This window comes from Aulostomus chinensis, chromosome 16, assembly GCF_037954235.1.
Source record: "Aulostomus chinensis isolate RoL2024-O1b breed Wild chromosome 16, RoL_Achi_v1.0, whole genome shotgun sequence".
NCBI lineage: Eukaryota > Metazoa > Chordata > Actinopteri > Syngnathiformes > Aulostomidae > Aulostomus > Aulostomus chinensis.
Genome location: NC_141335.1, coordinates 15,582,173 through 15,605,247, shown reverse-complemented (window position 1 = coordinate 15,605,247; position 23,075 = coordinate 15,582,173). Strand labels below are relative to the sequence as shown.

General features: G+C 41.7%; 2 protein-coding genes across 11 annotated transcripts in view; both read left to right on the top strand.

The window, feature by feature from the left end:
• The first annotated feature begins 781 nt into the window (after positions 1–781).
• Positions 782–9,356, top strand: chchd1 (coiled-coil-helix-coiled-coil-helix domain containing 1). Of its 6 annotated transcripts, XR_015109526.1 has the most exons (7): positions 782–935; positions 1,060–1,320; positions 2,212–2,330; positions 4,296–4,375; positions 5,812–7,674; positions 7,880–8,058; positions 8,303–9,353. XR_015109526.1 is itself a non-coding variant. In XM_086180899.1 (5 exons), the coding sequence occupies exons 2-5, from the start codon at positions 1,182–1,184 to the stop codon at positions 5,879–5,881; spliced, it is 408 nt and encodes a 135-aa protein (XP_086037025.1). In that variant the 5' UTR covers positions 782–935; positions 1,060–1,181; the 3' UTR covers positions 5,882–9,356. The 6 variants fall into 6 exon arrangements, 2 of the variants coding, with proteins under 2 accessions (XP_086037025.1, XP_086037026.1); XR_015109525.1 differs by having other exon boundaries at positions 5,812–8,058; positions 8,303–9,354; XR_015109528.1 differs by having other exon boundaries at positions 788–983; positions 5,812–8,058; positions 8,303–9,354.
• A 2,993-nt stretch (positions 9,357–12,349) lies between these two features.
• LOC147247669 (neurotrypsin) overlaps positions 12,350–23,075 on the top strand; it is an 86,080-nt gene continuing 75,354 nt past the window's right edge. For 4 of the 5 annotated variants that reach the window (XM_086180020.1, XM_086180017.1, XM_086180019.1 and 1 more), the window contains exons 1-2: positions 12,350–12,547; positions 14,235–14,274. In XM_086180020.1, coding sequence (XP_086036146.1) covers positions 12,476–12,547; positions 14,235–14,274 — 112 coding nt within the window. In that variant the 5' untranslated portion in view covers positions 12,350–12,475. Of the gene's footprint in view, positions 12,548–14,234; positions 14,275–15,671; positions 15,737–23,075 lie in introns of all 5 variants that reach the window. The other variant, XM_086180018.1, reaches the window with a different exon arrangement.

Below are 23,075 nucleotides of genomic sequence, written 5' to 3'. Positions count from 1 at the left end.
GCTTTTATGGATACCCCAGACCTCCACACAGTATGATAGATGTGGTAAAAACAGTTAACAGTGTAGTGTGTAATGATTTCTGATCCAGAATGAGTCTTATTTTTCCCAGAATTGCAATGCACTGACAGTTTTAAACGCACGTGGCTTACATGAGATTTCCAGCTTATTTTGTGGTCCAGGATGACACTAAGAAACTGTATTTCATCAACTTTTTCTATTTTTACATGATCTATTATCAATTCAACATTGCATTCAGGTTTGTTTCTTCCAAATGGCACTTCTTTTTTTTTTTTACTTGGGTTTAATAAAACCATAGTTTTTCTTCTTTATTTTTGCTGTGATCATGGACAAAACCTGCTGCAAATTCTCACCTGAACAAAAAATATTAGAGTCATCTGCAAATAAAACAAATTTCAGTGACACGTTATAGAGGTCATTGATGTATAGTATGAATAATTCCGGTCCCAATACTGACCCCCTGTGGTACCCTGCATGCAATGTTCATGTATTCTGATATACTGTATGTTCCATTCACACAAACTGCTGCCTGTCTCTTCGATAACTTGTCAGCAAGTTCAGCCCACCCCCATAACCATACCATCCATCCATCCATTTTCTTTCGCTTATCTTGATTAAGGGTCGCAGGAGGGGCTGGATCTTATCCCAGCAGCCTTTGGGCGAGAGGCGAGGTTCACCCTGGACCGGTCGCCAGTCCATTGCAGAGCCAACATATACAGACAGACAATCATTCACACCCACAGCCACGCCTACAATCAATTCAAAATGTTCGATCAGCCAAGGCCATTTGCATGTCTTTGGACCGTGAGAGGACATAGGCACAGGACATTCACACTCCACACAGAAAGACCCCATACCCGAGCCGGGACTTGTACCTGGGACCTTTTTGCCCCCCGAGACGCTCAACAGGATAAGCGGTAGAAAATGAATGGATGGATGGATGTTTAAGATCTTCCTTGCACTGCGTAAACAACATTTTTTCCCTCTAGTCAGTGACCGTAAATGTGGTTTGTTCAACGCAGGTTTTCCTTTTTACGACAGTACATACCATTTACGGAAAAACATGGCGGCATGCAGTAGCGAGTAGAGGAGGACACGTTGAGGAGAAGCTCGCTGGTTTTAATCTCTGAGTCCTTCGCGGATCGCGTATCCGTGTGTGAGCGATGGCGGCGCAGCGAGGCGTGGTACTCCAAGAGAAGGTCAGGAGGCTTGTGCACCCACCGAGCGGGAGACCCGTGCTGAAACCAAACAAGAGCCTGTGCCTCAAAGACACCGTCATCCCCCGCAATCCCAAGAAAGGAGGTACTACCTGCATAAGATCCGCTCTTCAGCTCGTATAATTGTGTTCTCCGAAGTTTTAACAGGCTGTGTGCGGGACCATTCATACACAAGTTTTTTGTTTTTTTTTTAACTTTCATAAGATCTGTGTTCTCACTTTGAAACGTTATGAGTTATGTTACTTGATTTTCAGGAATGATAATGGGCTATTTGAGTATAGACATTTTCATATTTTGATACTTAAAGGACATCCGTCTTGGAATTACATGTAATGGGTGAAAGGCAGTTAAGAGCTTGCCTTTGGATTATTCACGTTTATTCTGGATTAAATGTAATTGGTATAAATGCTTATGAAACTTAAATATCTCTTAAATGGATTACTTCACACAGTCAAGAATATGAAAGGAACTGTGCATTCAACAGTGTATGTTGGCATGATTATGTACTCACTGAAAAGTCAACCAATTTAGTACAGAAAATCTGGAATTTTGCCTAAATTGACCACACCGATCTTGCTTCCAAGGACATGCTCATGAAGACTTTACTGCTAAGTTTAGCGTGTCTCCACAGTTCAATAGTAGGAACAAGTTCAGAGTGTGAAGAGTGAAGGAGTCCAAAATATTTTGGTAAACGTAGCAATGTGTGACTGAGATCATAGAAATATGGATTAAGCTCATTCATCTAGCTAAAATGCTGCCTCTTCCTTATCACAACTGCAGATTTATAGATGAACGTATTAATATATTTCCGTGTGAGGGCTCTAACAGCTCCCGCTTCTCTGTGGCTTCTCTGCTGAATTTTGACTGTCAAACTATCTGATGTCACAGAGAATCAGGTTTTTGTGAGCTCAGAGATCAATGACACTCTTAATATGTGATTATTTTGGAGAGTAAATTTGAATTGTTTCCTTCCCAGATTCTTTGTGTATCACAGAGCTGTCTGTCATGATGGCGTGCTGGAAAGAGAATAACTTTGAGGACGCTCTGTGCTCAAATGAGATGAAAAGTTTCTACAGTTGTGTGGAGATTGCTCGGGTATGTTATACACACTCACATCCACTCTAGAGCTCTCTCTCTCTCGTGCTTGTTCTCTCTCTCCACCACTTACAGATTACAATGTCATCAAATCAATGAAATTCTGTGTCTTAGCATGTGGGGCATGATTAACATTTCATCCAAACCAAAATATTTTATTCCAAATGTAGTCACACCTAACCTGACTTGTCACATGCTTTGTTTCACAGAACCATCGAAGATGTTGTCCATATAATCACTTAAACTGCACTTAAATGAACCATCCATCTTATCAGCTTGTATCACGCAAACCTTAACATATCAGATCAAGGAACTCACGCCAAAGCTGAAGTCATTAGAAGAATGAAAATATCTTTTCTATGGTGAAAAGTCTCCATTTCTGTTCTACTTGCCAGCATCAATGCTAACCTCTTAGTGTGGTCGCGAGTATCAATACATTAAGCCCCATTCAAATTCGGTGTCCCGCACTTTGCAGGAGGAGCAATTAGGTCTGCCAGCAGACCTGTCGCTGTAGAGCATTCCTTGTTACCCAGATGTTGACACCTTTCTCATCCGGTTAGAGATGAGAGATTCAGGAGAATGGCGGCGAGTATAACTTCAGTGCCTGCATGCTTAAATGCAGATGTGTGGGAGCATTTTGAGTTCAAAAACAAAAAGGAAAGTGACAATTTAGACAAAAGTATGGCGGTTTGCAAGCTGTGTCACACAAACGTTAATTACGCTAGAGTACCACCAACCTGCGAGCCCACCTACAACGTCACCACCCGGGCAAGGTAATGCTAACTGAGACCAAGCCCAAGAAGCTGCGACGCGGTCCGAAACAAATCACGCCGGACAGCGACAGCGGTTATTGCTGCAATTTAACTCTCCATTGTTCACTTTTCAAAAGCTTGTAAGCAACAATTTGGACTCAGTTTCAATAAATGAAACTAATTTTCTCACCACATCTTTGGTTAATTTTTTCCAGCATTCGCAAGCAGAGCCATATGTTGTGTAATTGATGCTTTGATGTTTAATTAATTCAATCCAAGTCAATGGAACACTCACAAGATGTCACCAAAATCACTTTGTCCCTTTAAAATCTTTCAGAAAATGATGTAAGTGTATCGTAACGTGAGCTGAATATCTTGTATCACATCGTATCGCGTCGCGAGATTAGTGTACCGCTACAGCCCTAGCCTCCATCTCTTCAAATGATGAGTGTCAAACAAATCTACAATATTATGAAAATAATATTTTGACATCAGCTTGAGAGTGTAGGTCAAAGAGAATAAATAAGACATTAGTATGTATATTTGCAGCTGCTAGAGGGACCAACAGCTAGTGTTGGGCCAGTTATTTTGTTAGAAGTCAGAAGTTATTCCGTAGTATATAAAAGTAACAGCAGTGTCACTTTCATTACAGTCATTACAGTGAAGTCATTAATGCAATAAACATGTTTCCTATGACTGCTTGTAATCAGATCTTAGCTGATGTATATACGCAAATAAACCCTCACATTACTTGAGTTTGCAAGATCTTTAATCTTTTTTTCCCTGCAATATGCAGTATGTATTGCTAGCAACACTGATTCACTCTAATCGTGCAGAGAGGAAACATTGTAGATCCATGTCATGTTTATTTTCTGCTGAGAATTATGTTGATCAAGTCGTCCATTAAATGACATTTAAACTATTGAAGGACCTACCATCTCATTTTGAAGGAGCTGTCTGGTGTATTTGAATGCAAAGAGACAAAGAGGCTCAGTGATAGTTACCCGTGTCTGTTGAATCTGACGTTAAAAACAGGGCAGGGAATGGCTCCATATAATGGGGTCGTTCTCTACATGCAGCAGTTGGACACAACCTCACCATTCACCCCAGTCCCTTCGATAGGCAGTTCCAGTTTTGTAGCAATCTGCAAAATGCATGTGTTGTAATGTGTTTATAGACTACACTGGTCACACATCCTGGTTCTCCCTCACAGGCTGCTATGAAGAACAAGTCGACCCTGACCAGCAGACAAGGACATCTGGCATCAAAACAAGCCATAACCCTCCTGAAGAAGTACCCCAACATTAACTTTGAGATCTAGCCCCCCCACCCACACACACACACACACACACACACACACACACACACACACACACACACACTCACTCACTCATCTTGGGTTGGGTTTATCATGAAGAGTTCATGTGCTGCTTCTAAAGAGCATACTGGACTGAGACTAAGGACAGGCCTTGATGGTGATGACTAATGTCTTTGGTAATTACTTGTTGATAATAAACAGGATATACTGTAGTACTTTAATGTAATAAATGAATAAACTAAGCTGTATGATTTCTACATTCATTCATCAAATATTTATTTACACTGAATAATAATTGATGGTTTGTATTATAATACAGTTCTCTCCATAGTCTTCCTACAGTGTTGCAGGGTTGTCTCAGTATGTGCAGAGACACTGATAGTGGATGTGATTGAGTTACACTCCTCAGGTTTCATGGCATCTGGCTGGAGCTTGTTATTATCAGTGGACATGTCAATGCCTCGTCCTTTCCCTGTCAGGAAATTATTTCTGGAGGATAAAGACTGTATTTTCGCTGTTAGTTCGTACCACAAAATTTCCCAACACAAGATAAAATTCTCAGAGACAGAGATCTCAATTAAAGTTTTACTTGCAGCAAGGATTACAGGCAAAGGTTTACATCTGCACTGAACAGTCTCAGTGTCTTTCAAATATATATATATGCAAAGTTCCTCCTCTCAGTGGCTTTCCACCATGCCTTTGTTCTTCCTGCTTCCATCAAGGACAGTTGCGGGGGTAGGGACGCATAGGGACGCTGACTCCTCACTGTCCAAGGCCTTTCCCAAACTCTTGTTATCTCAGGAGTGTAAGCACAGCCTGGTACATCCTGCACACACTTCATTTCTTTGGTCTGTATAAAGGTCACAACACTGTCATACAATTCTACATCAGGCTAAAAAACTTCATGATAATTAAACAAATGTGTCTGCATATTTTCTAACAATAGCATTACTAGAGTGACACCTGGAGGGAAATTAGTGGACAGTGCCTTCTACAAAAACACCTCATCAAAACCTTAAGACCAGGGGAAAGTTACAAGTCTGTGCATTTTATGGTGGTGGATCGTAACCAGGCTGTATGCAGGGCCGGTTCTAGACAGGCATATATAAGGGGGCAAAAAGAAATGTGAAGGGGGCACATGGTGGCGACGGAGGCGGGAAAGGGTGTGGTGATGGTGGTGGAGGTGGTGTTGTGGAGGGGCTCTGGATAACTGTTTTAGCCATGTAATTAGATTGCACTTTGTCAGACCTTGACAAAAAGACCTGTCCATCTTGGTCCCACCTGTCCCACCTGAAGGCTAAGCTTCTGCTGTTGTAACTCTTAGGGTCACTGAGGTACTAAGGACGAAGTAGTGAATAGTGACACTGTTCTTTTTGATCACTTCAAAGGCATGCTTTATGTGTGTTTCCAGGAGGCTGGTGGGAACACTGCTCCATGTGGTGCAGATGACTTCACAAAGGGCATCCACAGTCTGGAAATAACCTCTGTCTTTGTAAACTTCCCATGCGATTAATCCCCAAACACTTTCATGGGATTTAGATCAGGGGAACACTCGGGGTGTTCCAAAAGAACAGTGGTATTATCCTTGAAGAAATTGTTCATCAGGCGGATGTTTTGAACTGCAGCATTTTCCTGTTGAAAGACCCAGCCATCACCGCCTGGACGAGAGCCCTCCGTCAAGATGGATGTCCACTGCTCCGCTGCAACATCTGCACATACCTAGCCGCCATTCAACACCTCTGCACACCCTGAAGTTCCATTGAAGGAAAAAGCACCCCAGATCATGATGGCGCCAGCTCCACTTGGCTGCGTAGAAAACATCTCCATTGGGAGTTCCTTGTTATGACAGTAATGTAGGAAGCCATCAGGACTGTCCAGGATTAATTTTTTCTCCTCAGATAATAAAACTTTCTTCCATCTTTCAAAATCCCATGTTTGGTGCTACCTTGCAAAGTCCAAACAAGCAAGGTTATGGCATGGGAGGAAATGTCATCTTCAAGCCCTTCTCTCACAGATGCCCTCTTATGGTTTTTGGGCTGCAGTCAGATTCTGCACTTCACAACTACATTCATTGTGAACAGTTAATGCAAAACTGATTTTCCCTTTATATGTTGAGGTAGTGCAGCGTAGCATGGCTCAGAGGTAAAGTGGCCATCTAGCAACTGAAGGGTCACTAATACGATCCTCACTTCCCCTGGTGACCATGTCTAAGTATCCTTGAGCAAGATACTGAATCCCTAATTGCTTCCGATGGCCCTGCGATGGACTGGTGACCCATCCAGGGGGAACCCCACCTCTCGCCCAATGTCAGGGATGTTGAGGTAATGGGGTGTGTGTGTGTGTGTGTGTGTGTTTGTAACAGTGGTCCCAGTAAGTCATGTCAGTGAGTGAACATGGAGCCATCTCATCTAAAAGGAATGCAGCCATCATGACTGTTAATGATTCCAATGGATCTTTTCTTGCTTTGACAAGTCAGGTATTGCTGGGAAAAGGGTTTATTGTCCCTAGCAGTGAAACACCTCTTAAGGTATCAGAAACAAAGGGTACTTCTTCAATCAGGGAATTTTTTTTTTCCCGCTTTCATGGTTGTGTGCCAGTTCACATAGAACTTTCTCTCGTTGTCACCATTCTTTAAGTGAGGACAATTTGTCTATTTCCTCACTGTCTGAATAAGGTTTAAGGTTTGTGCAATGTATTTAACATGAAAAACTGTATTCTCAGCCTGTGGGAGACCGAACGTGTTCCCATCCTGCTCCAGCTGCTGCTCCACCCTGACATACTTTGGGCAGCAGCATTCTACCAAGTATGAACATGTTGCTGCAGTACACACAATGGTGCAACTTGTTTTAATCTCTTCATAGTACAGCCCAGTTGCAACAACCAGACAAACATTTTTCTACTAAAAGTGTACCTGAAAGCAAAGGTGCCAACCTGACAATGTCCATGGTCCAGAACATCCTAGAGGGGAAGGACACTGCAGCACAAAACAGCAGTTTGAGTCATCTTCCTAAGAAGTGGACTTCAAAGGCTTTTTAGCCAGAAAGTCTTTGTAATACACAGTCAGGCAGAGAGACTTGGTATAACAAGGTCCAGGAACTCCTGTCAGGATAAAGCTGCAGTCATCGAAATGAATCAAGTCTCTGAAACAGATTTGATACAAACAGAACATTATCATACTAATGAAAGAATGAGAAGAGAGAGCTACTGCAGTTCATTCCAGTACCACAGTCCTACATCAAACTCTTTGAGCTGAAGGCACCGTGGGGTACCCCGGGTAAGCAGCTGACCAACAGAGCAATTTTTCCATACAGCAGTGAGACAAGCGCACTGGCAAGACAATGTTCCAACAGAATGCACTACTTAATACCCACTCAGCCTCCTTAATTCTGATTGAAATATATTTTCAAAGCTAATTACTCTCCATCTTAAGGGCCACATGCCATTAATACATCCATTTTCTATACCACTGATCCATCAAGGGTCACGAGGGCGGCTGAGCCTATCTAAGCTGACATTGAGCAAGAAGTGGGGCACACCCTGGATGATGAGGCGACACCTAGTCTGGAGCCCATCCTCTCTCCTGCCTGTGTTGTAGCTGCAGTTTCCTGGGAAGTCGTATCCCTGGTTAAAGAGGCACAATGGAACCAACCTGACTCTGGTAATGGACCACCTAACTGCTTGTTTGTTCCAGACTCTGCTCGTTTCCAAGTTCTCCAGTGGGTGCACACCTCTCTGACTCACCTGCAACCCATTCACTAATCAACTCAAACAGTATATCTACTCCGGCTCTTCATCCAGTCTTCACTAGATCGTTGTCTCAGCTACAGTGGTGGTTATGTTCAGGCCCCCCGTATTTATGAGTTGTTTCGCTATTTGTGCTAACCTACTTATCTTGTGCTCAGGACTATCGCCACCACCACCTACCAGTAATCTGCCTGCCTGCTCGTCCTGCTCGACCTGTTCTCCAGCCAGCTCACCTCACTTGCCTTCAGCCTTCCTTGTCGGCCATTCCCAGCCCCCATCAAGGCTTTAATAAACTGTTCTTTTTTGACATCTCCAGTCTGCCTTTGGGTCTCTTCAGTTGCAGCCTAACAAACTAAACTTCTCTGTCCTCAATGCCTGCTTCCACCTCCCACCATTGCACCATAAACCTGCTATCTCCATTACACAGGACTGGACGATCTGAAAATAGAGCAGATTGCTCAAACCTACTACCATTACCCACTTGAGAGGTAACATGCAGAGTACATTCAAAATCAGCAGGGATATGGAGTCCCCATGGTGGGGGATGGGGAAAGCGCCTTTGTGGTTAATGTTATTGGGTTTACAGTTGTTAAGGAATTTAATCTGGTGTCCTTTGTTTTAACTTTCTTGGTTTTATCCTCATAATTCGTCTGTAAGGATAAGAGCTATTTTGACGCCTGGCCTTGACCTTGGTTGGGAGTGAACCTGTAGCATCCTCCATATGTTCCTTTATAATTGTAAATTCCATCCATCCATATCACCAGTGGTGATAAGTAGTAGAAAATGGATGGAGGGTGGATGGATGGATGCTGAGTGAATGAGAAAGCAGATGATGAGATGATTGCAGGCTGATGAGAATTCAAGACACAATGAGCAAAGTTAATCACAAGGTGTAAAAAAAAAGTCATAAATGAAGCCTGAGGCTGGAGAAAACAATCCAAGCCTGCTGTCAACATGAAAGGCTTTATATTCCTGTAATTTCTGGTGTGGTGGTTCTCTTGTGACTCAGCTGGGACCCTCAGGTGATCTGGAGCATCTACCAGTTACGTTAGGTGCTCCAACACTGTTGTATTTCAGTTAGTGGATTTGTTAGTCCCAGTTATTGTGTTATATTTACATTGTTTGAATTGTGTTCGCTTGCATCTAATCTTCTATCTTGTATACTTTTCAACATAGTTTTGGGGCTGCAACTTCCATGGCAGCTCAAAATGTGAGTGCTCCCACCTGGAATAAATGGTTGCTGGCTCCTAATCTCATTTCCTGACATCTCCCAGTGGAATCTGTTGACTTCAGGCTGATATACTGAGATTTTGCTAATTATGGTTGAAGTGTGGATTTCTTCACTGGAAGGACTGTCTGCCATTTTTGCACACAGCATTGTCAGAATGTAGCATTTTGCAGTATCTCAGTTGTGCTCATGATCACACAGAAACATTTCCACACCCTGTTTATCACTTCCTCCGAAATGTCTGGAGGAAACCCCTCCATAGCCTGCAGCACTCAGTCACTCATACTTTTTTTTCTCACACTTTATATTCTCTCCTTCATAGAAAAGTTAACACAACATATTATTCACAATATTTGTAAGGATTATATTCGACTGACCAATTACCTGTGCTGAAACTCGGCCTGATTTTGGAATATATAGTCCTGGTAGTGGGCAGATAGATTTATGTTGTCTCTTCCGACGTGATGGTGAAGTAAGTGTATGAACTGTGCTGCTCTTGTAAACAGAAGTCTGAAGTCACTTTGTGAAGCTGCTGCTTCCTTTTAGCACTACAAAACTTGGACCCAAAAATGCTTGCAACCATGTATTTATATCATATTTATTTTCTCTTTGAAACTCCTTTTATGGTTTGCGTTGCAACCCCCAGTCTTAAAATCAGACCGTTTCGTCGACTCTTTCATATGCAACGCAAATTCTCACTCAGTTGCAGCCAGAAAAAGTGTTTTAGTCATCATTTCTTCAGCAGTTGAATTAGCCTACCTGGTATTATTTTCACCTGTGCTTTTCCTATTTGAACTACACTGTATTTTTATGGGAACCAAATATGGGCAGTGTTGGGCAAATACAACATCTGTTCAAGTATAAGTATATGGTTACTGACCTGTAATCTTGTTGGGGTTCTTAAGACGTCCCTTATTTGCATATAATCGTGAAGGAAACTGTGAATAAAAAAAAATCGATCTCATCTGCTATAACACATCAGCAATAACACTGACAGATGAACTGAGCAATATTGATCATCTCATTATGATAGCACTTTCCAGTGCGCACAAATTAATATTTTGTCCTCGAAGTTGATGTGCTGGAAGTGGGAAAACTGGTGAGCATAAAGATCTGAGTGACTTTCATGAGTTCCAAATTGCAATGCTTAAAAAAGTAGGTCAGAACATCTCAAAAACCTGCAGGTTTTGTTGGTTTTCCTGGTCTGCAGTGGTCAGTATCTACCAAACTTGAATAGAGACATAAGCACCCAAGGCCCAATGATGCATCACTTCAGGATGAGACCAATAAGACAATCATGTATGTAACAGTCAACCAATCAATGACATTGTATCCTTTTAGTGTTGCTCTGCGGAGCCTACACACAGGGGGGTGAGATGGACAATAGACAAACATAACACAGATGCACAAGGATAGATGGGGGGGCTTTTGGTCTGAAGGCGATATTGTCCCCCAAGACATCAGAGTCCAGTATTTCAGAGCATGGGAGCTTTTATTCATATTATGGCAAAAAACAATTAGCTAACCAAAGAGAGACTAAGTCCATCATTACTTTAAGAACTGAAGATCAGTCAGTCCGGAAAACTGCAAAAATTTTGAACGTGTCCCCAAGGGCAGTTGCAAAAACCATCAAGCACTATGACGAAACTGGTTCACATGAGAACCACCCCAGGAAAGAAAGACCAAGAATGAGTTCATCCAAGTCACCAGCCTCAGAAATCGCGAGTTAACAGCACCTCAGATTAGAGCCCAGATAAATGCCAGACAGAGTTCTGGAAGACACATCTCTGCATCAGCTGTTCAGAGGAGACTGCACCAATTAGGCTTTTATGGTTCAAGAAACCACGACTAAGGAAAAGCAACAAGCAGAAGAGATTTGTTTGGGGCAAGAAACACAAGGAATGGACATTGGAACAGTGGAAATCTTTGCTGTGGTCTGATGAGTCCAAATTTTAGATCATCAGTTCCACCCAATTTATCTTTGTGAGACGCAGAAAAGGTGAATGGATAGTGTGGGGTGCTTTGCTGGTGACACTATTGGGGATTTATTCAAAATTGAAGGCACACTGAACCAGCATAGCTACCAGAGCATCCTACAGCAACATACCATCCCATCCGATTTGCGTTAAATTGGACCATCATTTATTTTTCAAAGGAACAATAATCCTCCAGGCTGCGTGAGGGTTATTTGACCAAGAAGGAGAGAGATGGAGTGCTGCACCAGATGACCTGGCCTCCACAATCACCTGACCTAAACCCAATCAAGATGGTTTGGGATGAGACAGACCCCAGAGTGAAGGTAAAAGAGCCAACAAGTGCTCAGCATCTGTAAGAACTCGTTCAAGAAGGATGGAAAAACATTTCAGGTGATTACCTTTCTCTCATCGAGAGAAAGCCAAGGGATTAATCAAAGCAAAGGGTGGCCATTTTGAATTTGAAGGATCTAAAATATAAAACATGCTTTGAAAGCATGTTTTATATTTTAGATTCTTCAAATTGAAAAAGTATGAGTCAAAATGTCAAAACACACACATACATATATATATATATATATATATATATGTGTGTGTGTATATATATCTATATCTATATATAGATATAGATATAGATATATCACACACACACACACACACACATATAGATAGATAGATATAGATACAGATAGATAGATAGAGTGCCTCATCAACAGACTCTATACAAAGAGGACTACATTTCATTTGAACAATAGACTGTCTTTGGGCCTTCATACACATTCCAAGCCTGAAAACCACATGTTGCCAGTTGGAGAAGAAAAAAGAATCAGCTGAGCAACCAGAATTATCAGGTTAATGAGAAACTTCAGATTGAAAAGGGCTGCAGCTGTGTGTGTGTGTGCGTGCGTGTGTGTGCGTGCGTGTGTGTGTAAGTCAATGGGGGGGGGGGGTGATCCACTCCTCTCCTCGCCAACAGCGCGTCATTTTTAGCTCTGGCAGCCTCGTCCGTCTGCAGTTCTGAGCGGCCCACAGCCCCGGTTTTCTCGTTTTACTCTCCATTCGCGTTGAGTGATTCCAAAGGGCAGCTAGCTGGTCGGTGGCGGCGAGGAGGACATGGTTTTGTCCGCAGGATGGACCGGGGGAAAGTGGTACTAGTGTTCGTGCCCTGCTATCTACTGATGGCCGTGCGCGTCTCAACGGAGGTGAGCCGCTCGCTCTCTGTACAGCTGGTGTATGTCATGTAGCTTGTTCCCCCCGCAAACAGTCCTGATAGTTCAGCGAGTATATTTCCTTACAGCTTTCAGGAAATGTGACGCATTCGATACTGTCTGCTGTGTTGCTGATGATCAGTTCTTCTGGAGAAAAAACATTGAATGTTTTTTGACATGTATTATCTCTGGAAACTTTGTCGCCTTTCGAGGTTGAATTGCATGCTGGCACCACACTCACATACAGTATGACCATTTATTGAGGTCACCAGTATAAATTTACCTCTTCATATCATGTCACTCAGGCAGGTGAGAATCTTTTCATGGACCATTTAGCACAAATAATCCTGAACAATATCTGATGCTGTCATCACATTCCATTTCCAGGTCTTTCAAGTGGTAAGAATACTGCATCATACATAGCTCAGTCAGTAACCTGTGCTTGAATGTAATGATATAATAATTAAACATGTCATTACATAAGAAAGGTGACCATGTTAATGTGGCATCTCATCACCTGTGTGGAAAATCAAGATAAAAGAAGGAAGGGCTTTGATATACACTGGATCTCTCTCTCTCTCTCTCTCTCTCTCTCTCACACACACACACACACACACACACAGCATGTATTTTCAGTGAATGATAATGAATAAAAAAGTAAAGTCACATTTGCATAGAGGGTTTTCAACTTCTGAATGTCTAATACATGGAAATGTGCACAGAGACAAAATATACAACCTGGCATTTAACAGCCCATCCATGACTATTCTCAGCAGTTCGAAGTCTGACCTTCTGACCTATTTTCAAATAAGGAGTACTATTAACAATACATTTTGACAGCCTTTTCGTTTAAAATAAGAATATAAATCATGGTTATAAAATACCTTGAATACGAGACTTTAATGTTCTGTTTGGGGCCATCTTGTGGCCCTGTAAGCAATTTCATTTTTAATTATTTTTTTGATCAGGCTGATGAAATATCTATCAGGATATTGAAGAACATATCACATTCATGCGAAAGTCACTCCACCCACTCTGAAAAATTGATTAACCCCTGTCGTTCAGGAGATATGTTGTGCTAAATGGTCAAATGAATAGAAATAATAATTTTAGCAAGATAGTGAAAAGATGCATGTGGGGTCAGTCACTTTTATCTGAAACAAATACTTTTTTGCAGCAGATCATTGAAATTACGAAGTGGCTAATCTGACTCAATTCTGTCTTGTATTTGACTGGGAATAGCAGGGGCTCTGTCCCAAAGTTGAATGTGTTCTTCCTGGGCCCAGTTGACTCCACCCCTCCACAGACAAGCAGGTAGGCAAGGAGGCAGCTAGGCAGGCAGGCAGGGTGGCGGGCAGAAATCAGAGTATATGGACTTTTTTCTAGAAAAATGTTCTCAGTGGAGTTTTAAATTTATTTTTTAACACTTCTACTCTAAAAAAAAAAAAAAAGGGCAGTGTTAGTGGTGACCCCCACCCTGATAGGGCAAACACAGCCAGCATTGCTCCTGACCAACACTGAGTATTAAGTTATGGGACAATGCTAAAGTCCTACATTTCAGAACTATTCCAAATGTGGACAATTTGAATATTTTTCCAAGTTTATTGCCATTAGAAAGATGAAAAACCATGCAACAAAATGAATGTAAAACTATTGTATTTCTAATATCCGTCCTTCACAGGTCTCTGAAGATGGGTACTTGAACATCGGGAAGACTGCAGGTACATCTTTTCTCACAAATGTGATGTTTTAGGGAACATAGGGCAGGCTGTTTGTTGGAACAAAAATCCTTTGTTAAAGGTTTCATTGTAGCCTAGGCCATGTTTTTCTAAACCTAATGTTTTTTCAGCAGAGGGTTAAAAGGGGCTCTCTGCCAGAAAGCCTTCAGGGCAAAACCTCTCCTTTGTGCAATGTGCAAATGTATGAAACTTGAAGTCTGATAATGTAGCTGATATATTACTGATGCCTCTGTGCAAAGAACAAGACCACCAGCTTGCACACTCAGCAGTACTACAGTGTTTTGTGCTCTGTTACTTGAGGTGTTTTCCACCAGATGAAACAAAACTACGGTAATTATGATGATTAGGAAGCACCAGAAACACAGCTGTTAGTCTCATGTGACTAAAACAATGTTAAAAAATACAGAGACTGGCACTCATGAATATGAAATGCATGTAACTTTTATTTATTTAGGGCAAAAATATTACACAAACATGTTTTAGCACTGGCAGCAAAGTGTTGCAGTGGTTAACACTGTCGCCTCACAGCAAGAAGGTTCCAGGGTTGAGCCCCGACTTAGTCACAGAATCTTTCTGTGTGGAATTCACATGTTCTCCCTGTGCCTGTGTGGGTTCTCTCCAGTCACCCTGGCTTCCTCCAGCATTCCAAGACATGCAAATGGGGACTAGGCTGATTGATACTCTAAATTGGCTGTAGGCTGTTTGTGTGAATGGTTGTCTGTCTATATGTATTGGCCCTGCAATGGACTGGTGACCTGTCCAGGGTGAACCCCGCCTCTTGTCCGGAGGCTGCTGGGATAGGCTCCAGCCCCCCCGCAAGCCTTAACAGGATAAGCGGTAGAAAATGGATGGATGGATGGATGTTTCAGCACACAGCTGTCATCAGCAAGCGGACAAGTGAGTGAGGGGGAGAGAAGCTGCTGCCCCATGTATAACTAAGGAGATGTGACAGTGGAGCAACTTGAACCTGTGAGTTCTGGTCTTGTCGCTGTCCATTTATTCAACCTGCTTAAATATGGGTCGCCTCATTTTTCAGAAAAACGCTCTATTTTTGGTTCATTTTTGGCAGATCATAGCCTATTTCCCTCACTTCAGGTCAGAGGTACAGGTCCAAGGTTTAGACGGGCCTATAAAGTTTTTATATATATATGTGTGTGTGTGTGTGTGTGTGTGTGTGTGTGTGTGTATATGTATGTATGTATGTATATGTATGTATATATATATATACACACACACACACACATACATATATATATATATATATATATATATATATATATATATATATATATATATATATATATATAAGCTGTAGTTTGTCTGTGTTTAAAATATTACCATCTGTATTTAAACTCGATTCATGTTGATTATGCCTGCAGCATGATGCCCAAAAAAGAAAGGATACAGAAAAGGAAGGAGAAGGAGTGCAAGGAAGCAGCAAAAGGTAGCAGACCTCTTAAGGCATGGCTAAAACCAAGTACTAGCACCAAAATTCAAGAAAGAACACAGACCTCAGAAAGTGTTACACCTGAGAGAGAGGCAGATCTTAAAAGCAACATCTGAGCATTGCACGTTCACTGCACTGACACCAGACACATAGCTAAGTAGTTAGCTTTCTATTAGCGCTTTATTTTTTTAATTGACATTAATTTCCAATAAATAACAATAAATGGACCAAAAAAGGGCAAAAGGGCAAGGAGTCACATACTGAAATCTTCTGTCAAATATCCACTGTACAAAAAAGCTGCCGTTACATTAAAAGGATACAAGCAAATATAGTATAAAGACATCACACATAACTAGGATCCAAAACAGATATATTTGGACAGCTTAAATGCCTTGAAATTTGAGGAACGGATATTATGTCCAACTAAATTAATTGAATTTTTTTCGTTGTTTTTTTTTTTTATAAGTAAGAGGATGTAGAAAGGCAAGGCAAAGCAAGGCAATTTTATTTGTAGAGCCCGTTTTCACAAACAGTTTGTCTCAAAGTGCTTTACATGGCATCATAACAACATCCTCTGTCCTCAGAGCCTCACATCGACTGAGGAAAAACTCCATAGAAAATCCTTTTAACAGAGAAAAACAGAGGAGGGATCCCTCACCCAGGATGGATAGATGTGCAGTAGATGTTACAGAAAGACATCACCTTTAATAAATCATTGCACTATACTGAACACAATTCTAACAGGGAAAATTACCACCTTGTAGGTTAGATAAAAATGTTTAGAAGGAGCATCATCAGCTCTCTAGGAGACCGCTGATTGGTTAAAAAATAGAGGAACCACTGAAGGAATGACCAACATTTATATATTTCCGAGTGAGTTCTCCAAGATTCCTTATTTTGATTAACAACTGGCCTCATTTGTCAGCGCCTCTGATAACAATAAGATTGTCTTTTGACAAACTAAGTAGTGCTTGTGTCACATGCCGAGGGTGAGGACTGAGACCCAAATGCAGACGGGCAGGCAAAGGGAGTTCAATCAGTCGTGAGTATTTGATATCAAAAAGGCAAATAAACAGAGGGGTACAAAGCTCAAGAGAAGGAAAAAACAAAGTGTGTGTGTGTGGGGGGATCGTCTGCTGGGTCTTCTCCTTTAGTTAGACCATTCTGTCATGTGCCGAGGGCGAGGAATGAGACAGTGTGGGCAGTGGTGTGTACCAGTCAGTCAGGTGTAGATACAATCTCTCTCATGTTTTTCTGAGTTTAACTTCTGAGATACAGTATATCTCTTATGTAGAGATCAGTTCTAAACATCTATCCTTCATATCGTGGAGTTGTTGAGTTATATTTAGTCTTGATCTCATTTTTCAGATCAGTGATTTCAGACAAGGTGATGGATAGTTCATCATTGGTAAATTGAATGATGAAAAGCACCAAGTCTAGAGAGCATTTGTTTAATACATCACATCACTTTTTGCAGGACCTACTGTCATATTTCCCCAGAGTAGGTTTTTTTTTATTAATCCTGAGCCCCCTTGGGATGCAGTTGTGCCAGTAAGGCAGGCAGAGTTGTGCAATAAATGTTACACAACTTTCTTCAAAGATGTTGTAGATCATTGGATGGAGATAATTCAGAGGACATCTCTGGACAAGTAGCCTCCAGAAGAAGTTTTGTGGACATTTTCTAATCCTCATTAAAACAATGTTTACTTCCTAGACCAGGGGTTGGCAACCTTTAACACTCAAAGAGCCATTTCGACCCGGTTTCAATGGAAAAGACAACACTGGGAGCCAGAACGGTTTATATTTTAAAAATAATACAATATATCCGTAATTTCCGGACTATAAGGCGCACCTGACTATAAGCCACACCAGTGAAATTTAGGTTAAAAAACAAATGTGTATATATACAAGCCGCACTGGACTGTAAGCCGCAGGTGTTTTAATTACCATATGTAAGGGTTTGTGCACAGAGGGGATTGTCAGGGAAGAGAGGGCTGTTTCGGGAAGCTTCCCATTTGTTAACATTTCCTACAAACAACAAGTTGCATTTATACATAACTTATAATAATATTACGGAACATTTTCCGTGCTGTGTAAACTGTACTGTATAACATGACACATCGCGTTTCAGACAAACTTTCACAGCGAAACGTATTTACTGTGTAGAAATAAACGGTGCGCTCTCAGCGCACGTACCATAAACAAAGCTTACAGCGCTCGATGAGGCTATGCCTAATTAATAGGGCTGCAACTGACTATTTTAATAGTCGACTAGTCACTGACTATTGAAACTATTAGTCGACTAATCGGATAATTATTATTTCTTCTTAAATTTAGCATGAAGTTGCTTTAATTATGTGGCAAATGATAATAAACACAAGAAAGATGGGTACAGTGAAAAATACATCTTTTATTGAACATACTGCGGATTCGTTCAAAAATTAAATAAAAATGTCCTGTCTAAAACGAATTAGGCACAGTGCTTGGTCAGTAGAGACATGAATCCATCAATAAATAAATCCAAGATCAAGTCCATTTTTTAGGGACAGGCAAATAAATACTAAATCAAAATCAAGTAAACTTTTTTTATACCGAAAATACGCTTATAAAACGTAAAATGTATGTCATAAAAACCGTTCTGGCTTGAATGCCTCACTGAGGCTTAAGACTCCGTTTTGTTCAACTGCCCGACGTGCTTTCTCTTTAAATGTTCATGCATCACCGAGGTACTGCCATGACACTCAAGGTCTGCTTTGCAAACTTTGCTAGTACTCTTTTTATTCGACGTATCCAGGCTCAAATGCTCCCAAACTTTGGATGTTTTGGTGAGCGTACCTGATGTTGACGCCGCCAGTTCTGTATGTTACTGCTCAGAGACAGAGACGCGACTGTGCATGAGTGACTCTCGGCAGAGATTATAATCAAGTGAGATGCCTCACTCTGTTGGAAAAACACGTCTGGCGACAATAGTCGACGATGGAATTCATTGTCGACTATTTCTATGATCGATTTTTGCCGACAACGTCGACTAATCGTTGCAGCCCTACTAATTAAGTGTTTTTTAAAAGTGCCTGTAACACAGCAGTAGGCCTAAAGGTGCAGTAACGTCTGTTTAAAATATAACCAGCCTACCAGAAACGCTGCTGCTTATTCAACGCACCGTTGTATAAGCCGCAGCGTTCAAAGTAGGGGGAAAAGCGGGGGGGGTAGCGGCTTATCGTCCAGAAAATATATAATTTTATTTTAATATTTTAAGATCACAATAATCTTACAATTTACAACTACAATTAAACAAATGAAAAAACACAAAGAAAATACTTTGTTCAGATATTGCGCAGTTTTGGTGTTGCTGGGCTTTCCGCGCATGCTGGCTGCGTCGAGTGCTGTCAAACGTCTCTGAAGAAGGCGAATGCTGATCACCGAAATTGCACAAGGTCTGAAGAAAGAAGTTAAAAACTTTGACTTAATAAGAAGACATGATACACGTTTTTCAGACAAATAACATACACTTCAATCGGACACTTATAATTTATTTTCCCAAGCCACGCAGAGCCGCAACACAAGGATGAAAGAGCCGCATGCGGCTCCAGAGCCGCAGGTTGCCGACCCCTGTCCGAGACCGTTGCCACTTAATCATAGGAATATGTCTTTCACAAACAAAAATACATGGATTTGTTTATGGATACTCATATATTTTACTGATCATTTGCCAAAAAAATATTGAATTTGCTCAACACAACTTTCTGTAACATAAACATTGTCAAATATTTTAAAGATTTTAAAACTTGATGTATTTGATTATCATAATGGTGGATAATGGACATTTTTGCTAGAGAGGAACATTTAGAGCCATATCGGGGTGTGGTCTTCTGTCTTCATCTCATGCCTATTATCATAATGTTTGGTCAAGATTGGAGACAGCATGACATGAACTAAAATTCAAAACATAGTTTTGCTTGTCTCTTTATAGAGATGTCAGTGAAGGTGCACGTACCCCTGTCTTAGTTTTTTGATCAATTGTGGCAGTTCGCTGTATCAAAAACATTTGGACTTTTCTGTGCATGCTTGAGCAAATACAAAGATGTGTTGACTTGAGTAAATATGACTGTCACTCTCATTAGTCACGCTTGTTCTACACATGCAGAATATAGACTGACAGCAGAGGTGGCCTCAAAGTCAAACAAGCAAGCTTGAACATAACAATATTCGTCAAATGTAACAAACTATAAACATAATACAGAACATGACAAATATATCAAATGTTATGTTTATGTTCTCGGTTGCCTACCTTTTCTTAACCTTAAACTGGAGTTGTCTGTGTAGGTTCTCATTCATCCAGGTCATCGTAGATCGAAGCGAAGTAAAATCTGGTCAACTGGACGTAAGTTTATCTTGAAGACGTTTCACCTCTCATCCGAGAGGCTTCTTCAGTTCTAGTGAAGAGTGTGGAAACTCCAGCTTATAAACCTATGTGGGAGTGGTCAGTGCTATTGTGGTGGAAACGACCCTCCCGAGACTCACCTGGCCTCCCCAAACGACAGTCGTTGTGCGGTGTCAGGGAGTTTCAGGGGTGGTCGTTAGGGAGTTTCACCGACCACTCAGATGCTAATGGGCTGTGCTGGCAGCAGCTGTTCCACATGGGTCTTTCAGCTGAACTCTTTGGGGAAGCTTTGAAAGGACTTGGTTGTAAATAGGTGAAAGGAAATGTCGCAGTCCACCTCCTCTGTTCAAAGATGGTTTCTCTATCCTGACGTGGATGGCTTCTTTAACTCCTCTTTCAAACCATCTGTCCTCTCTGTCGAGGATTTGGACATGGTCCTCCTGGAAGGAGTGGCTTTCCTCCTTGAGGTGGAGGAAAACCGCTGAGTCCTGTCCTCCAGAGTTGGCTCTTCTATGTTAGGCCATGCACTTGTTGAGGGGCTGTTTGGTTTCCCCTATGTAGAGATCCGTGCAGGCCTCACTGCATCTGACAGCGTATACCAGATTGCTTTTCTGGCTGTGAGGGGTGGGATCTTTGGGGTGAACCAGTCTTTGTCTCAGAGTGTTGTCTGGTTTAAAAGACACAGGGATGCGGTGCTTGTTATAGATTCTCCTTAATTTCTCAGAAACCCCTGCCACATAGGGGATCACTATGTTTTTTCTCCTGCCTTCTTCATCTTCCCTCCTCCTGGAGCTCTCCTCCTTTCTGGACCTGGAAGAGGATTTTACAAAGGTCCAGTCTGGGAAGCCACAAGTTTTAAGTGCTCTTTTCAGATGCTGCTGTTCTTTTTTCCGGCCTTGGACACTGGTGGGGATGGTCTCCGCTCGGTGTTGCAGCGTCCTGATGACACCTAACTTGTGCTCCAGAGGATGGTGAGAGTCAAAAAGCAAGTATTGGTCAGTGTGGGTGGGTTTCCTGTACACATCCACCCTCAGGCTCCTGTCCTCTTGAATGTAGACGTCGCAGTCCAAAAAGGGCAGATGGTTGTCTTTCACATCCTCTCTGGTGAACTTGATGTTGACGTCTACCGAGTTGATGTGTGCTGTAAACGGTTGTATCTCCTGAACCTTGATCTTCACCCAGGTGTCATCAATGTATCGGAACCAGTGGGTGGGGGAGGGTCCACTGAAGGAAGTCAGGGCCCTCTGTTCCACCTCTTCCATGTATAGGTTGGCCACGATAGGAGATACGGGAGAACCCATGGCACAGCCGTGTTTTTGCCTGAAAAACTTCCCTCTGTACTGGAAGTAAGTTGTGTTCAGGCAAAGGTCCAGAAGTTGGCAGATTTGGTCCGGATTGAGGTTGGTCCTGTTGCTGAGGGTGTTGTCCAGCTGTAGGCGTTTCCTCACTGTTTCCACAGCCTCCTCCTTAAACTGGAGTTAATGCATTTGGCCAACTCTAGATGTCTTCAGTCACAAATGACATTTTTTTCTCCAACATATTCTTGTCCTGTGAGTATTGCCTGTTAAATCTAAATGTTATTATAATTAAACCCAGTTATATTAATTCCATTTTTATTCAAGTGTTTATTACAAAGCCAAATGTAAAAAATCAAAGGAGAGGCTTCACCAAAATTGCAAGAATTTACATTTTGCCCTGTTGGATCTTAAGCAGGTTCTAAGAAGAGCTTCAAAATGCAAAAAGAAGAAATGGGAACAAGAGATCCGAAGGCAGGAAGGCAATTTATTGAAAAACAACAGTTTAACTGAAATAGGCTGTTCATCAGCTGATTGAAAGTTTAAGACCACAGCTCAAAAGAACCTGAAAACTCCCTAAAACAGAAATTAAAGTGTCAAAACCTGACTCAGGAATGAGTCGCTCCACCATTATTGTTGATCACTTCAAAAATTAGTTTTGGCATGCTTGATGTAAGTGTTTCCAAAAGGCTAGTGGGAATGTTGTTCCAAGTGGTGAAGATGGCTTCATGAAGGGAATCCACTGTCTGGAACTGATCCATTTTTGTAAATTTCCCTTGCCATCCATCCCCAAATGTTCTCAGTTGGATTTAGATCAGTGGAACATGCAGGATGATTCAAAAGAGTGATGTTATTCTCCTGGAAAAAATTCTTGGTCTCAGATGGTTATGATGAATTGCTGCATTGTCCTGCTGAAAAACTTAGTCATTACCACACAGGCAAAGGCCCTCAGTCATGAGGGATGCCCGCTGCAACATCTCAACATAGCCAGCTGCTGTTTGACACCCCTGCACAACCTGGAGCTCCATTGTTCCATTGAAGGAAAAATTACCCCAGATCATGATGGCGCCCCCTCCACTGTGTCGCGTAGAAAACATCTCAGGTGACATCTCCTTGTCATACCCGTAATATTGGAAGCCATCAGGACCATCAAGGTTAAATTTTTTCTCGTCAGAGAATAAAACTTTCTTCCACCTTTGAATGTCCCATGTTTGGTGCTCCCTTGCAAAGTCCAAACGGGCAATTTTGGGGCGTTGAAGGAGACATGGCCTTTGAAGACGTTTTTTGTTTTTGAAGCCCTTCCTTCGCAGATACTGTCTGATGGTTATTGGCTGCAGTCAGCACCACCACCACCTTAATTTGGGACGAGGATCGTCCCGTGTCTTGACGGACAGACATTCCAATACTCCGGCTCTGCTCTGGTGAGACTGATTTGGGTCTATCATTTGATTTTTTTTTTCCATAACCTTCAGTATCTTTTAAGAAATGCAGAATAACTGTCTTACTGTGTCCAACCTCAGCAACAATGGCACGTTGTGAGAGGCCATGTTTATGCAGCTCAACAATCCTACCACGTTCGAAGACAGTGAGCTTTTTTGCCTTTGTCATCAAGAGATCTTTACTGTGTGATTACTTGTCAGGAAATGACATGGAATCCAAA

Bases quoted from the DNA above. Each gene is read 5' to 3' on its own strand.
- chchd1 (XM_086180899.1), top strand. From the start codon at position 1,182: ATGGCGGCGCAGCGAGGCGTGGTACTCCAAGAGAAGGTCAGGAGGCTT. The intron at 2,331-4,295 runs GTATGTTATACA...TCTCCCTCACAG, and splicing joins GTTGTGTGGAGATTGCTCGG to GCTGCTATGAAGAACAAGTC. The intron at 4,376-5,811 runs GTACCCCAACAT...GTGTGTTTCCAG, and splicing joins GCCATAACCCTCCTGAAGAA to GAGGCTGGTGGGAACACTGC.